Source organism: Canis lupus, chromosome 31 (genome assembly GCF_048164855.1).
Source record: "Canis lupus baileyi chromosome 31, mCanLup2.hap1, whole genome shotgun sequence".
Lineage (NCBI taxonomy): Eukaryota > Metazoa > Chordata > Mammalia > Carnivora > Canidae > Canis > Canis lupus.
The window spans coordinates 1,948,435-1,965,311 of record NC_132868.1 but is presented as its reverse complement, the minus strand read 5'-3'; the positions used below and the strand labels follow the sequence as shown (position 1 = coordinate 1,965,311).

The 16,877-nt window shown below is 41.7% G+C and overlaps 1 protein-coding gene across 7 annotated transcripts in view; it reads left to right on the top strand.

Annotated features, from left to right (window-relative positions):
* The window catches only part of TRIO (trio Rho guanine nucleotide exchange factor), a 355,982-nt gene that overhangs the window by 233,203 nt on the left and 105,902 nt on the right, over positions 1-16,877 (top strand). For all 7 annotated transcript variants that reach the window (XR_012021603.1, XM_072807309.1, XM_072807307.1 and 4 more), the window contains exons 21-28: positions 1,093-1,215; positions 9,731-9,925; positions 10,021-10,136; positions 10,939-11,005; positions 11,614-11,723; positions 12,652-12,721; positions 13,314-13,403; positions 15,557-15,649. Coding sequence is in view for 6 of the 7 variants with exons in the window: in XM_072807309.1 (XP_072663410.1) it covers positions 1,093-1,215; positions 9,731-9,925; positions 10,021-10,136; positions 10,939-11,005; positions 11,614-11,723; positions 12,652-12,721; positions 13,314-13,403; positions 15,557-15,649 (864 nt within the window). In the remaining variant the exon portion in view is untranslated. The remainder of the gene's footprint in view (positions 1-1,092; positions 1,216-9,730; positions 9,926-10,020; positions 10,137-10,938; positions 11,006-11,613; positions 11,724-12,651; positions 12,722-13,313; positions 13,404-15,556; positions 15,650-16,877) is intronic.

Genomic DNA, 16,877 nt, shown 5'->3' with positions numbered 1-16,877 from the left:
CTTCGGAGCCTCACAGTTAGCTGCGTGCTCTGTAACCTGTATGGGTCCCGGTTTCCTTCACACGTTTTCTTCTCAAATGCTCTGATGTATCTAACAGACACAGTGATGTTTCTGCTCTAATACCAGCAAATCACAGTGGATGATCCAGACGTTACAAACGGCAAATAATGAAAGCAACTACATTTTTATGCTTCCTTCCCATAGAGTTGTGTTTTTAGATGCATATGTTTGAGTAGCTCTGATTTTACTTCAGTTACATGGAAATAGAAGAAATGAAACCGCTTTCATCAAAGGGTGTGAGACAGCATGTGAGTTATAGGCATGTCATTGCTGTCTGAACCTCGCTGGCTGCCTACCTTCACAGGCCCTCATCTGTCCCCTGCAACCCCAGGGGTGAAGGCACGTCTTCTGCTGGCATCTCACCGGTGGCACATTTGTGTGTCGTGGGACAGAAGCCGCGTAAAAGCAAGGGTGGTGGATCACATGTGGTACTCGTTAAGAGGAGGAATAGGAAGAAAGGCCTAAGCACTTAGCAATGCAAGGGGCTCAAACCATCCCTACCTTCCCACCTTCTCAGCGTCTTGGAAAGGCATCCTAGTTGTGGCTTTTTTTTTTTTTTTTAAGGTTTTATTTATTTATTCATGAGAGACAGAGAGAGAGAGAGAGATTGGGAGAGAGAGGCAGAGACATAGGCAGAAGGAGAAGCAGGCTCCTTGCAGGGAGCCTGATGCGGGACTAGATCCGGGGTCTCCAGGATCACACCCTGGGCCGAAGGCAGATGCTCAACCACTGAGCCACCCAGGGATCCCCTGTTATGGCTTCTTTTTTTGTGACTTTATTTCATGGCTATAAGAACCTCTTGAACTGTTTAATCATTACTATGTAAGTGACGTGGTTACAACATTCTAGAATGTCAGTATTCTTTCTTTTAATTTTGGAACTGTGATACTTACTTCGGAAGCTCATGTCTCCTTGAGGGAGGACTTCTAGATGTGTGCCAGCCTTGGCTTGTGATTTCACATCTGAGTGCGGGGAGTAGGGCTTCCTTTACCAGTGCTCGGCCGTGAACATCTTCATTCCTTCACTGTCTAGGCTTTGGAATGGATCCATGACAATGGCGAGTTCTACCTCTCCACACACACGTCCACGGGCTCCAGTATACAGCACACCCAGGAGCTACTGAAAGAGCACGAGGAGTTTCAGATCACGGCAAAGGTAGGTCCTGGTTGGTGCCAGGCATCTGTTCAGGTGCCAGTACACACGGCAGTTTTTCCCAGAATAACCTAGAACAGGATACATTACGTAAATAAGGCAGTTCTGAAAAAACTCACTTAAACATCTATCCCAAATTGGAGAAACAGAGGACCCTAGTGGGTCGTTGTACATTAACGTAGGTGACACTTCTGTCTGCCTTTCGTGCTTCCCTCAGCTGTCCCTCCTTTATGTGTGGTTTCCTTTGGGTCCTCTGATTTCAGCAAATACATTTGTTTTCTCTTTTGTCCATTTCATTATTCGGGTGGTTTTTTTGTTTGTTTTTTGTTTTTTTCTGTTTTCTTTTTTGAGCTCATTTCTGAGCACTTGCTATTTTTTGGAAACACTGTTTGGTGTTACCAATGTGGCTTGGGTGTGTTCTGTGGATGTTTTCTTGCCTCAACTGCAGGCCATCACACTTGATACCGTAGCCCTGCCAGTGCCACCCGGCCCAGCCGTGAGGCGCTGTGGGACTCAGCTGACAGAGTTTACTCCGCGTTCTCTTGCAGTAGTTGTTCGGAGGCTTACACAACTGGAGTTACCTTCACTTTCTTCCCAAAAAGCAAAATAGACTTACATACGTGGCATATGTAGCATATGTAAATAAGAATATTCAAGCAAATACATAAGGCTCTGCATGTTGCTGTGAATCTTTAAAGCGTATACCTGTGGAGGCAAATTCTTTTACCTCAAAATAACTTTGAGATTTTTAGAGTTCCCTTCTCAAACTGTGGTGTTTTTGTTTTTGTTTTTCAAAGTGTTTGAATATACATTCTTTGTAAGATTTTCAGAAGTGCCTCTGTTTTTGATGATAGATTTGAGGGTTTTCTCTTAAAACTGGAAATTCAAATTTAATAGTAGAAATAAATGATCAAGATGGATAGTGTATTTGGTTAAAACTAAGTATTAGTACAAAGTTAAAAAAAAAAAATCTGATCTTCTTGTGTAGCCCTTAAGGCACCTTTGAAAACCATCAGTGGGAAATTTTTAAATCATCTAAAGTGGCAACAGCTGCTTTGTATTGTGTTTATCTGTACTTTATGTTTTCTGTAACCATTTCGGACTCCTGCTATTCTGCACTGCCCTCTGCTCCTGCCTGCCCACAAGATGCTGGTTTATTTTCTTCCCTTCATGCTTGGGGTGCTGGGCCCTGGGAACCCCTGGTCTGAGCTCTGGAAGAGCACACAGGCTGCAGACAGACTGGCCACCACAGGGCTCGGTGAGAGCTGGTGGGGCGGGCCAGCACCCTGAGCACGTGGGGGAGGACAGGGCTCTGGCCGTCAGGCAATGACAGTCACTCTGGGGGGAGCCGTGAGCACCCAGACAAGGGTACCCCCTGCTCATGTGAGGAGAGCTGACCTGTCTGCCTCTGCAGGTAAGCATCATACCTTCTGCTTCCTAGATGCAGTACCCCTCTGGCTATGGAATTCTAGTGTTTGTTAATAGTGAGATAATAAATTACGGTTGTGTGCATTATGTGATCTAGATTTGTTTCTTTGAATAGCCTTCGATTCTAAAGCTATTGAGAAAATGCCTAAGATACCACTCAGAAGTAGATTTAAGATTTGTTCCTTTTCGCTAACTTGAATCTCTTTGAAGGCCACACTCTGCAGGTCACGACGCACAGCCAGGCGGCCCGGTTACTGCTCAACCCCAGGGGGCACATCCTACAGAATGGGACACAAATGTCGCTGTCTGCAGGGCAGTAGCATGGCAGCTGTGTTCCACCTGTGGGGTATACACAAAAGGATGTTTTTTATTCCTGAATTTCCCTTCTCAGATTTGGGGTGCCGTTATTAAAGAATGAGTAGTAACGGGCATGTTTTTGTCCTTGCATTTTATAAAAATAAGCATCTAAATATCATAGGTAATATCTGACCTTGCTCTTTCCCAGATATACAGAGCTCTTTCATTCATCAAATATATTGAATCAGTTCTGCCAAGAGGAACTGGTAGATTTTGAAAAAGATCACCTCTCACTTTTTTTCTTAGCATTTTCCCCCGTGGCTCCTGGCTGCCTCTGTGTAATCAAACAGCCCCTGCTCTGGTGCTTGGAGATCTTGTTGCTCGCCTTCTGTCCCCCATCTTAGTTTGTTCTAAGAATCTGTTTTTCTTCTGTTATGTGGAGAATCTTTGGCTGTGACAGGACAGTCTTCTAGTTCAGTTGTTAGAGCGGCTACTGTTGTAACATATTTAGTGAAATGGAAATAGGCCTTGCGGTCACTGTCTGACCCGTGACTCAACTGCATTCCTTTGCAATTCAATGGAGTAATTTCTCAAAGTGCTTTGCAGGCACCTTCTGCATCCAGGTCAGGTCATGAGTGTTTACTTCAAAGCCAGGTTTTGTCCTTACTCGAGACTTCCTGAGACTTAGACTGTTTTGGAGTGAGGCCTGAAGATGAGCGTTTTTAAACAAGCTCCCAGGTGACGTTTACATAAATGCCCTGAAGTCAGCAACCCACTGCCCGAGACTCCACAGAGCCCTGCCTCCTCCTTCCTACACACTTCCTGCATTCTTGATCACCAGTGTCCCCACCACCAAGTGCCTTAATTCCCCAGAATGTGTCATGGGACCATTGAGTGTGTGTCCTGTATGGACCTCTGGATGCCTCAAACGTGGGGAGTTAAGACCCTCTGAGCACGTGGACCTTGGGAGGTCAGTTTGCTTTCATTTCTCTACAAGCCCAGCTGTGCTCCTGATGAGGTCATTCAAATTGTAACATTTGTCTACTTTTAGAATAGAAATCTAGTTTTGTAATAATCTCTAGAAATAACACTAAGGACAAAACCCTTTATAATACTTCATTTTAAAAGATGTAGGAAGTTTTTTTCATAGTGTTGAGTAGCCTTCTGGAAAAAAAACTGAGTTGGATTCATATCCCCCCTAGATACCAAGGTAACTGTCAGAAAAAAACTGAAGTATCAGCAATGAAAACCTGATACAACTAGAAGAAATAATAGGACACAAAACCCAAGCCCATAAAAGAATGATAAAAACCACCTACACACACACATACACAAATCACATGCACAGAAAATGTGAAAATTTCCCTCAACTTTACGGTCAACTACTATTCGACAAAGGAGGAAAGACTATCCACTGGAAGAAAGACAGTCTCTTCAATAAATGGTGCTGGGAAAATTGGACATCCACATGCAGAAGAATGAAACTAGACCACTCTCTTGCACCACACACAAAGATAAACTCAAAATGGATGAAAGATCTAAATGTGAGACAAGATTCCATCAAAATCCTAGAGGAGAACACAGGCAACACCCTTTTTGAACTCGGCCGCAGTAACTTCTTGCAAGATACATCCACGAAGGCAAGAGAAACAAAAGCAAAAAATGAACTATTGGGATTTCATCAAGATAAGAAGCTTTTGCACAGCAAAAGAAACAGTCGACAAAACTAAAAGACAACCTACAGAATGGGAGAAGATATTTGCAAATGACGTATCAGAAAAAGGGCTAGTTTCCAAGATCTATAAAGAACTTATTAAACTGAACATCAAAGAAACAAACAATCCAATCATGAACTGGGTAAAAGACATGAACAGAAATCTCACAGAGGAAGACATAGACATGGCCAACATGCACATGAGAAAATGCTCTGCATCACTTGCCATCAGGGAAATACAAATCAAAACCACAATGAGATCCCACCTCACACCAGTGAGAATGGGGAAAATTAACAAGGCAGGAAACCACAAATGTTGGAGAGGATGCGGAGAAAAGGGAACCCTCTTGCACTGTTGGTGGGAATGTGAACTGGTGCAGCCACTCTGGAAAACTGCGTGGAGGTTCCTCAAAGAGTTAAAAATAGACCTGCCCTACGACCCAGCAATTGCACTGCTGGGGATTTACCCCAAAGATACAGATGCAGTGAAACGCCGGGACACCTGCACCCCGATGTTTCTAGCAGCAGTGTCCACAATAGCCAAACTGTGGAAGGAGCCTCGGTGTCCATCGAAAGATGAATGGATAAAGAAGATGTGGTTTATGTATACAATGGAATATTCCTCAGCCATTAGAAATGACAAATACCTACCATTTGCTTCGACATGGATGGAACTGGAGGGTATTATGCTGAGTGAAATAAGTCAATCGGAGAAGGACAGTGTATGTTCTCATTCGTTTGGGGAATATAAAAAATAGTGAAAGGGAATAAAGGGGAAGGGAGAAAAAATGAGTGGGAAATATCAGAGAGGGAGACAGAACAGGAGAGACTCCTAACTCTGGGAAACGAACTAAGGGTGGTAGAAAGGGAGGTAGGCGGGGAGTGGGGGTGACTGGGTGACGGGCACTGAGGGGGGCACTTGATGGGATGAGCACTGGGTGTTATTCTATATGTTGGCAAATTGAACACCAATAAAAAATAAATTTATAAATTAAAAAAAAAGAAAATGTGAAAATTTCTAAAGGGCAGCCCATTGTAACTAAAGGACAAAAACCAGAAAAGGTATATACATAGTTCATATGGCAAAGGGTCAGTTTCTCAATTGTAAAGAGCTTTTATAAGTCAATATGACAAAATAAGAGATTGGACAAAAGATGTTTAAAATAAAATTATACATCAGAACTACAAGTGTGTTCTGTTTTCACCCAAGAGCTTGACAGAGATCAAAAAGCTTGAGACTGTGTCTTAGGTGTGCGTGTGTGTGTTCGGGGTGAATGGAGGTATTACTGCTCAGCATCACAGATGCACTTACTGTGCCCCAGCTGTCCCACATCTCGAATTGTGGACTCACTGCACATGCCCAGACCTGTGCATTTTCTCCTGCCTGGTGCTTGTCCTGGGAAAAGAGCAGGAGCAGCATGAAGGCCCATTAGTGGCAGCGCATTATGCAGCTCTCAGCATAAAACAAGGATGCAATGTTTGTTTTGATGGTGAAGGATAACCGAGCTGTTAAACGTAAAGTACTAGATGCAGAGCAGGGTTTATTGTGTGCAAGCACTTGGGTACAAAACAAGAGAGAGAAAAATACACATGCACTCCGCACTATAATAAAACACTTAGGAAATGATAACAGGGAGCTGACCCCTGGGACAGGTTGTGGGAAGGCAGGGCAAGGAAAGACTTTCCACTTTGTATCCTTTTTTACCTTTTGAATCTTGAATTCTATGCATGCATTTGAAAAATACCAACTAAAATAAAAATGTATCGAGGTACAAAAGGTTCATGAATGAGCAGAGGCATCATATTTAATTTTTATCATTTAAAAATTTATCATTTAAAATCATTTATCAAATGATTTTATTTTATTTTATTTTATTTTATTTTATCAAAATAAAAAATCATTTATCATTTATCATTTTTATCATGTTTATTCATTTAGTCATTATTAACAGAAATACTCTGGGTTCTGGGCTCATGGCTCTAGCTTCCAGCTAGAGAAACAGGCAATAGCAAGATGGATGGATAGATATGTATACCTTTGCGTGCAAAGTAATAAGAGAGCAGACAGCCACCTGGGAGGGAGGAGAAGGAAGAGACTGAGAATGTCCCCGAGGGAGGGGCTCGGCCACACCTCTTGTTGAAGCCTCCACTGTCTTTTGTGTAAATGAAAGTTACCTGCCAGTCACTAGGCTATATGCCTCTAGGTCATCTTCTGCTGCATCCTAGTGTCATGTTCAGTTTCAGCCTGTTGGTGTTATACACACGCAACTGATCTATTTTGTGATGTGTGTTATGCAGAAATCTCCCTGGCCTTTCTTTGTGTTTTTCTCTTTGAAGGTAAACAAGCTGCATTGTCTTTTTTATCTTCACTTTTGTGACCCCAGAGCTTAAAACATGAAACTGGGATCTTCACTTGTTAAAGATACACATAATTTGCAGTACCCTTTGCTGATGGCACCGTGACACAGGGGAAGAGAAGAAGTGCTCATACGGTGGCACAACAGAACCTTCTTTGTGCTTTTCAGCATGTTAGTATCTGGCCACACAGCAATGTAACCTTACTTAGGCAACCCAATTTTTTTAGCAATCCTGCCTTACTCCTGTTATTTCTCTTTGATATTAAAATTTAATAATGGTTCTAAGTTAAGTCCCTTTTGGAATTTCTGCTTCCAAGTCTGAAACTTTGACTTCTTATTTCATTGATTTATAATTAATCTTGTCTAATTATATGTCCAGAAAGGTGTCATGTTGATAAGTGAAAAGATTTGGATGAGGGGTGTCTGGGTGGCTTAGTCAGGCATCCCTTGATTTTGGCTCAGGTCATGATCTCAGGGTTGTGAGATCAAGCTCTGCATTGGGCTCTGTGCTGGGCGTGGAGTCTGTCTAAGATTCTCTCTCTCTCTCTCCCCCCCCCCCCCTCCTCTGCCCCTTTCCATCCCTACCTCTCTTTAAAAAAAAAAAAAAAAGATTTGGTCGACCGATCTTTTCCTTTCAGGTCACTCAACCTGAGTTCATTTCCACACCAGATGAAAGCCCCCATAAACTTCAGTGTGTTTTAAGTTTTGCTTTTTCCAATAAATAGCTTGTATAGAGTCTGCAATCATCATTTTTTTCCAGAGATAATTGTATCTGAGTTCTGTTTTCATTTGCTTTTCAGAAAGTATGATATTAACGCCTGTTAAGAGTAACTACCGTGCCTATTAAAGTTATAGGCATATACATACTTGCACAAAGAACCTAATGTTGATTTATTTTCTTAGTAAATATTTGGTAAATGTCCACTACAAGCCAAGCATATGGAAGGTGAATGAGATATTAGTAGGCAAAACAAACAAATATCCCTGGCCCATAGTGGTTACATTCAAACAAGAGGCAGGCAGTAATGGTAATAGGTAAAGCACATCCTTGTTGGAAGGTGATCCATGCCATGGGAAATAGTAGAGCACACAGGGTTAGTCAGGATAGCTGGGGCAGGAAGGGGAGTTGCAATTCTAATGGAGTCAGGGGGCACCTGTTGAAAGTGGCCTTCAGTTGAGCAAAGACATAAAGGAGCCATGGAGACATCTGGGGGAATAGCATTCCAGGCAGGAGAGCCACTGATGCAAAGAAACAGAGGCAGGGTGCATGTGTGGAGCACACATGCTGGGAGCTGTGTTCATTCGGGCACCCAGTGACAGCGAGGTCACCAGGGTGTTTGTGCAGAACCTGAGGATTTTTACAGCTGGTCTTACAGGTTGCCTAGTGAATTCTGCCTCAAACTTACTATACAAATTAAGATAATTTTTTTAAAAGATTTTATTTATTCCTGAGATATATATATATATATATATATATATATATATATATAGAGAGAGAGAGAGAGAGAGAGAGAGAGAGAGAGAGAGAGGCAGAGAGAGGCAGAGACAAGCAGAGGGAGGAGCAGGCTCCATGCAGGGAGCCTGACGTGGGACTCGATCACGCCTTGGGCCGAAGGCAGATGCTCAACCACTGAGCCACCCAGGCATCCCCAAATTAAAATAATTTATCCAATTGTGAGCTCTGACCTTTATCCTTTTGGGGACCTTTTTTTTTTTTTTTTTTTTTTTTTTTTTTGAGGCCCCTGCTCTCACGTACACCTGTTGGGATTTTTATAGTCAGCTCCCTGAATGTTAGGCATGAAGATTTTCTAGATGAAGGTTAGTGAAGAAAATCAGGTTCCCTGCCACAGGAGCAACTGTATTCATCGGACATGCCAGTGGGATCACTGAAGGAAGCCTTGTCATTGTGACACAGGAGAAGGATATAGTGAAGGATGTGCTGAAAAATCAGAGTTGAACGAAGTCACTGCCATGCAGCGTAAACCAGTGTTCTATGGTTATCCTTAACTTTACGAAAAATAAGGAAGTTATGTTTAACTTACTTTAAATGTCTTTTCTAAGTACATATACAAAGTAAATAATTTTTTTGAGAGGGAGTTCTAAAACAGGGAAGGGCATTTTTAACACCTCTCTGAAGATAATTTCCTGACGAGCAGTTTTTCCTCCATTTCTACTGAGAATTGAAGAAATGAACGTGCGAACGTGGAGTTGCTTCAAGGATTTTGTTGAGTGTCTGCCTTGGGGAGATCCTTTGCCACATACTGCAGGAGAGCCAGAATCTCAGATGACTGCTGCCCTAAATGGGCATAGGGAACAAACCTGCAGGAAGCAGGATGGTGTCTTTGTAGCCAGTTCGTGCTAGCATTCCATGGTGTAGAATCACAGAGCTGCAGAGAGAACAGCCTGCTTGAGCATTCCTTATTCCCTCTGCACATTTCTCCTGAGCATCTACCAGATGAAGACATGGTTGAAAGAAAGTCTAGATTTTTGTTTGGTGGTTTTCTCAGTCCTAAACCTGCCATTCTTTTGGAAAGCTGAGGGGAGGGAGCTCGACAAGGATCAGGGAGGAATTCACCTGGACTTGGAGCTCTGGTGTAAGTTTCTGTCACCAGCGATTTTTCCCTGTTCAGGCTCAGAGTTGTAGGCAAGTTGCCACTGTGTTTCTGGTTTCTGGCAGTTGAGTTCATTTGCCTCACAATACTTTCCTGTTGTGTTTTTGCAGCAAACCAAAGAGAGAGTGAAGCTATTGATACAGCTGGCTGATGGCTTTTGTGAAAAAGGGCATGCCCATGCAGCAGAGATAAAAAAATGTGTCACTGCAGTGGATAAGAGGTACAGAGATTTCTCTCTGCGGATGGAGAAGTACAGGACCTCTTTGGAGAAAGCCCTGGGGATTTCTTCAGATTCCAACAAATCGGTAAATTGCTTTGTGCAAACAGAATAAATCATGTTCTTCCTCATGTCCTCCCTGGACGTAATTAACGGAAGTTAATTGGCCGTCTTCCTCCACAGAGCAAAAGTCTTCAGCTAGACATAATCCCTGCCAGTGTCCCTGGGTCAGAGGTGAAGCTTCGTGATGCTGCTCATGAACTTAATGAAGAGAAACGGAAGTCGGCCCGCAGAAAAGAGTAAGCCAGTCTTTAAGAACCTGCTGGGATTCATTGAAAAATTGAAGAAAATGTCACTTGGACCAACATGCTTCTGTGTGTGCTTTGAAACCAAATGGCATTAATGCTTTGTGATGCTCCGAATACGCTTGGTTTTTGCAGCACAGATACCACTGTCCCCTTGTCATCTGGTTCAGAAACCGTGTCTTGTTTCTGTTCCTGTGCCTCCATCTCCTCCATGGCTGACAAATTGTTTTAGTGCCATTGCCATCAGTAGGTCATGAGTAAATAGTTGTACTAACAAGAAAAACAGCATACATGGAGGGGTTTCAAAATTGCCAGTTAGTAAACTGTACTAGACGTTCATGAAGACGAGATTGTCCTGAGCCAGGGGTTCTCAGCCAGAGGCAGTTCTGTCCCCCAGGGGATATTCTGCAACGTGTGCAGACATTTTTGGCTGTCATGCAGTAGGGAGAGGGGAATGCTGCTGGCATCCAGTGTGTGGACACCGAAGCTGCTGGTGGTCCCTCCACTACACAGGACAGCCTCCAGCAAAGTGTTATCCACCCCCATGTGTTGGTGGTGCTGATGGAGAATCCCTGACCTGCGGGCACCTCAACAAAATGTTGTCCAAGATGTTTTTTCCTTTGAATCAGTGGCTGAGTACTATTATTGTGCTATCTGTTCTTGATTTAATTCCCCGGAACACTGACTGTTGGTTTTAAAATCCCGCTTATTATTTCATAAACCATGAAAGTAGTAGTTAAAATGAGCATGTGTCCTGATTGTAAACTGAGCCCCTGGCTGTCTTCCTCCGTTGAAGGTTCATAATGGCTGAGCTGATTCAGACTGAAAAGGCTTACGTGAGAGACCTCCGGGAGTGTATGGATGTAAGTAAGTTTTTTTGCTTATTTATTTAGATTCAATCTAAGTGTGCTATTCACCCCTACCTGTGGGTACTTCTTAAAATAGTCACACTTTTTGTTGTTGTTTTCGAGATTTTAAGCATGCTTAAGCAGCCTGTGTCTTGTTTTTGCCCTTCTGTGGGGTTCCAGGCTTGTGTTTTGCTCATTGCAGGGATGATACAGCATTAATCCTCTCATTCTGTTCATCACATGACAGCCTGGCTGACATTCTCTTTGTAGAGAATTTTACAGCAGCTTCAGAGAAATGTGCCTACTAATTATGATTGGCAACTCATACTCAGGCATTTAAAGAATATGTGTCATACCTTGTAGTGTAGGTTAACAAGAAAACTCAAAGCCAGGAATAGAAGGTTTTGAGCTGGAACGAATAGGACCTACCTCTCAAGTGCTCATAGCAACTGGGGTGGCTTTTTTGAGAAAAAGTCTTTGATGTTGTTTTGTAAAAGGTTGCATTCTTCAGATGTATTTTTCAGTGGTTCGGGAAGTCTGGGTATGTATTCCAGATGTCAGGAATACTTCCTTGGACATGTGCTCTTGGTTTTTATGTAATCCCTCTTCTTCCCTCTGGTCAGACATACCTGTGGGAAATGACCAGCGGAGTGGAGGAGATCCCGGCCGGCATCGTAAACAGAGAGCTTGTTATCTTCGGGAACATGCAGGAAATCTATGAGTTTCATAATAAGTGAGTGGCTTTATCTTTGGGGAGCTGGTTACTCTCGAAACCTAGATACCATGCTGAAGTTTCATAATAAGAAATGAAGGCTTCAAAATGAATTAAGCATCCATTTCAGTGATTCTGTTGAAATTTGAATGACACCTGTCAGGCTTTCATCAAAAAAACTGACGTAGTAGAGACTATTTTAATAGAGACTCAACTTTTTTTCTGTACTTTCCTGCCACAGAAATAAGATTAGGGAAAGTGTGAAAACTCTTTTTTGAAGGAAGCCTGACTTCTTTGAAGCTACTATGTCACCAGCTGCTACATCAATTACTTCTTAGAGTTAAAAAGAAGGAAGAGGTCTCCGTGGCTGCTGGCTGATGTGTGGTCTTTTCCAACAAGAGGGAAGAAAGAACTGAGAATAGAACAGATGTGTACTCTGACCAATGCAAAACGTACTGTCCATTGGCCACAAGAGGCACATGGTTTTATTTTTAAGGTTTTTGGGTTTTTTGTTTTTTTTTTTTAAGAAGCAGAAGTTCCTTTAGATAGAATGTGTGCTGCGCAGTAGCCTGTGAAAAGATATTGCTGGGGCAGGACTGCCAGAGTCTTCCTCACTCCCCGGCCCCCACCCCAGCAAAACACCCTGAAATCTGAAATGGCTTCCTCTGATTGTTTATTTGTATCCCTAAGTAACATCCTTAGCTCCTGAACAAAACACTCACCCAGAAGTAAGCTGCTAGGTTAAACTTTGCATTAGAAAACATTTAAGTTGCCTAGTTAAGTAGTTAACAGCTACACATTTTGTTAAAATCTAAAGGGCACAAGTGTTTCACTGCACCTGATGGAAATGGTATGCTTGGCATGTTTGGTCTGATTTCTGGCATATCTCACTAGTACAGTGTTTTAAAACCTCTTAATAATCCGATACCATTTTTATTACTCTTTGCAGCATATTCCTAAAAGAGCTGGAAAAATATGAGCAGTTGCCAGAAGATGTTGGACATTGCTTTGTTACTTGGGTAATGACACCTTAGCTACTTGTTCTCACAGTTGTTTGGTGGCTTTGCAGGAGGTTAAAAGGAATATGGTTCATATCTTTTATGTCACCATCTTCTATGGTGTCTGCTTATAGAGAAGTAGATTTTGCCTCTAAGAATGACATTCTCCAACTAGTTATTCACGTGGAATGAGTTTTTTATTGGTAGTAGTGATAGTTCGAAATGGAACATTTAGTGTGCTGGGCCCGTGTGTGGCCCTGGGGATTCACGGGTACACAGGTGCCCAGCCATGCCTGGGGGGTGGAGGGAGGAGAAGAGACAGTCACCTGGGGGCAGTGCCCTGCCATCTACAGATGATGCCCAGGTTTGCACTGGCCACTGTGTGAACAGGGAGGGTGTGCCCAGCCCTGACTTACTGGGCCAGGGGCAGCTTCTGGACGCATGTATCAGTAGGATATTTCTTATTTTTAAGCACTTTCTGTATACGATAGGGTTTCTTTTATGTGGAGTTTAAATTTCCTTTATCCCCATAGCTTCTTTTCTACATAAAAGTCTATTGTATTTTGACTTCTTGCCATTTGAAAGAGATATTCTGATTTTTTCTTGTTTATAGGCAGACAAGTTTCAGATGTATGTCACATATTGCAAAAATAAGCCTGATTCTACTCAGCTGATATTAGAGCATGCAGGATCCTACTTTGATGTAAGTAAGAGATTCCTGGTAAAGTGGTTGAATCTTTTACATTGTGTTTGGTAAACAAAAAAATGCAACTCTACTGATAGCTTTCATCTAATGGGTGGTACAGTATATTTATTTTTATCTGTCACATGTATGGTGGGATGTTTTTCTATTTTCTGTTTTTAAAAGATCCTTCAAAGATTTTAACATGTACATATATATGTCACATGACTTACTATTTATATATAATCCTCAATTTTTAAATGTAATGTGCAAAGGTGTAGACTGTTAAGCTTCTTTTATGCTCTATGATGCAAAAATAATCTTTGAATCTTTTTCAATCATTTATTTTTCCCATTTTTATTATACTAATCCTGTATCATATGTCATTTGCAAATACCTTCTCCCATTCAGTAGGTTGCCTCTTAGTTTTGTTGATTATTTTCTTTATTGTGCAGAAGCTTTTTATTTTGATGATGTTCCAGTAGTTTATTTTTGCTTTTATTTTTGTTGCCTTGGTAGACATATCTAGAAAAACATTGCCATGGCATAGATGTCATAGAAAGTACTGCCTGTGCTCTCTTCAGGGATTTTTATGATTTCAGGTCTTAACATTTGTGCCTTTAATCCATTTTGAATTTGCTTTTGTGTATGGTGAAAAAATGTGGTCTAATTTTATTCTTCCACATGTTGCTGTCCAGTTTTCTCAATGCCATTTGCTAAAGAGACTTTTTTTCCATTGGATATTCATTTGTCTCTTGTCATTTTTGAATAGTATAATCCTATGGTAAGGTATTAAAAATGTCAACAGAAATAGTGAAATTGGTGTTTAGAAATATCAGAGTTGCATTTCTGGATGTTATTAAAACAAGATATTAAAAAGACTCAAATGGTTTATGAGATATGCATGAAATGGAATACTTATCAGCTGTATAAAGGGATAAATGCTTGATACATAAGTAGCAAAGATTAATCTCCAAAACTGGGCTGAGAGCAGCTAGATACGAAAAAATACATTCTGTAGGATTCCTTTTATGTGGCATTCTAGACCTAAAAACTCATCTGATGATAGAAACCAGAACAGGTTGTCTCTTGGTGGTGATGGGGTTGTGGGTAAGGGGATTGATTAGAAAGGGGTCTGAGGACTTTCTGTTTTGTTGGAAATATTCTGTACCTTGCTTTGGAAGTCAGTTGCAAGTGTGTTGACATTTGTCAGAACTCAGTGCCCCATACCCAGGGTCTGTGCATTATACTGTATATGAAAAAGAAACCTGTTAGATGTGGAATTATGAATGTGTGTATTGTAATCATTAAATCATAAATCTCACATTTTTTTAAACAACTGCAGTTGAAGAGAAACTTAAGACTATATTTGTAATCTGGAAGGCAGAGGAAGAATTGTTGAGTTTTAATCTAATCTGCTTGGTGTGTAGGTGATGAGCCATTTGGTGATTTCTGCAGCCGGCATGCTGTAGAGAGAGCTGCCCCGTGAATCACGGTGCAGTGCGGGGCTCCTGACGAGCTTAATCAGAATGGCAAACAGATTGAGAATACAAACATGTGATGGTTTTTAAATTCCATTTGAAGCATAGAATATTAGAAGATAACACACCCCCCCTTTTTATTTTTTTTTGAGAAGAGTGGTAAGAGCCAAGATCGAGCAAGCACAGCTGGTTGGTGTGGCAAGTCTGGGCTAGAAAGTGGTTGAATTGTGAGGGCAGGTGGACTGCCTGCACAGTTCGTGGGTGTGTTCGTGAGGGAGGGGCCCTGTTAGGGGGAGTCAGGCCGGGGGAGGGGGCGCCCATGGCCGAAGCTTCAGGAGCCGGCCGCACTGGGGGAGAGACGGTGTGTCCAGTCTGTGGCTCAGGGTCCTGTGTCTGAGTGGGACCAGGGCTGGCACCGGGGGTTTGCCAGACCAGGGCAGGCCCAGGAGCTGGGAGCCGTTGGCTGTGCCTGTTTGCCGTCTACACATGAAAGCACTGCTACCTTCTGGTTCAAACTGGTAACTCATTTTTATGTTTAGCATATTAAAAGAATAAGTAGTGATTTCTACTTTTATTTCTAGGACAATAGTGATATGTGTATATTCCTTTTAGAGGTAAAAAATGTCCATTTTTAGTACATGCTATCTAATTTTTAATGTTCATCAGTATATATATATTTTTTTCTTAATTCAGGAAATACAACAACGGCATGGATTAGCCAATTCCATCTCTTCCTACCTTATTAAGCCAGTTCAGCGAATAACGAAGTATCAACTTCTTTTAAAAGTATGTATGAAGCATCTTTGTGCCTGCAAAATTTTATGAACTGTGCATTACGGTTTTGACACTTCTGTTTATGTAAATTACCCTGAATTTTTAATATCTAGACAATTAATTTTTTTTTAATTCATTGGTGTTTGTTACCCTCAGCACAGCAGTTTCTCAGCACAGCAGGTAAACAAGGGAGTATTCCTTGATTATGCACCTGAACTTTGCTGACTGACCCTGGTCCCTAACATAACATAAACTGAGAAAGGAAAGAGAGATTGTCAAATCTGGGTCACTTAGTACCTGTGTGCCAGGATGGCTTGCTGACTATGGGACAGGCACTGTCTATATGCTTTGCATGCATTTAAGTCCAGCTTCTAACAGTGCTGGTCTGCAGGTCTGGAAGCGAGCCCATGAGGGTGCGGGCTGTGTCCACAGTCATCTCTGGGTTTCTGTTACCTGGGCTCAGCTCTAAACCTAAGTGGGGCTGGTGCTCAGGTAATTCACCCTCAGGCAAATTCCTGTTATGTCTGGTCACGTGTCACACACATATTTATGGAACATGTTGTTCATGCACATCCCAAGAATTTGAGTCAAACTGACCTCTACTCTTTCTTGGTAATGAAAGATTACAATTAAAATCATCTTGTAACTATGTTTGGTGGCAGATGTTAACTAGACTTACTGTGATCATTTTGCAATATATACAAATAATGAATCCTTGAAAGTAACATAATGGTATGTCAATTATACCTCAAAAAACACATTTGTAATAATCTAGGGACTTAACAGTGGTATAGAAATTCAAAGAAAAGTTAGACATTGTGATGGTTGTCACAGAATGCATCGTAATAATTGATGTACATTTTCTTGACTAAAAGAATCCTAATCTACAACCTCCACCTAATGATGTTTACCCTACTGTTTCCTTGGCTGAAGAATGTTATTAAGCATCAGAATGTACCAACTGCCCACACCTCCTGGGAATAGTATTTTTTGAATCTGTCTCCGGTGCTGCCCAAGCACAGCAGTAGGAGATGAGGATGTAATTTTTCCAGATAGAAAAGAAGTTCAGAGGTGGAGTTACGAAATCCTGAGACTCTTCTTTATCTTTTTTTTTTACTGAAAAAACTCTAGAAACATAGTGATATTCTTTTGTGAAAGTGATACCATCATGGGACAATTCTGTTGGGAAAGCTCTCCTGCACTTTTGTATCAAAATCCAATTAAGTTCTTAGATGACCCT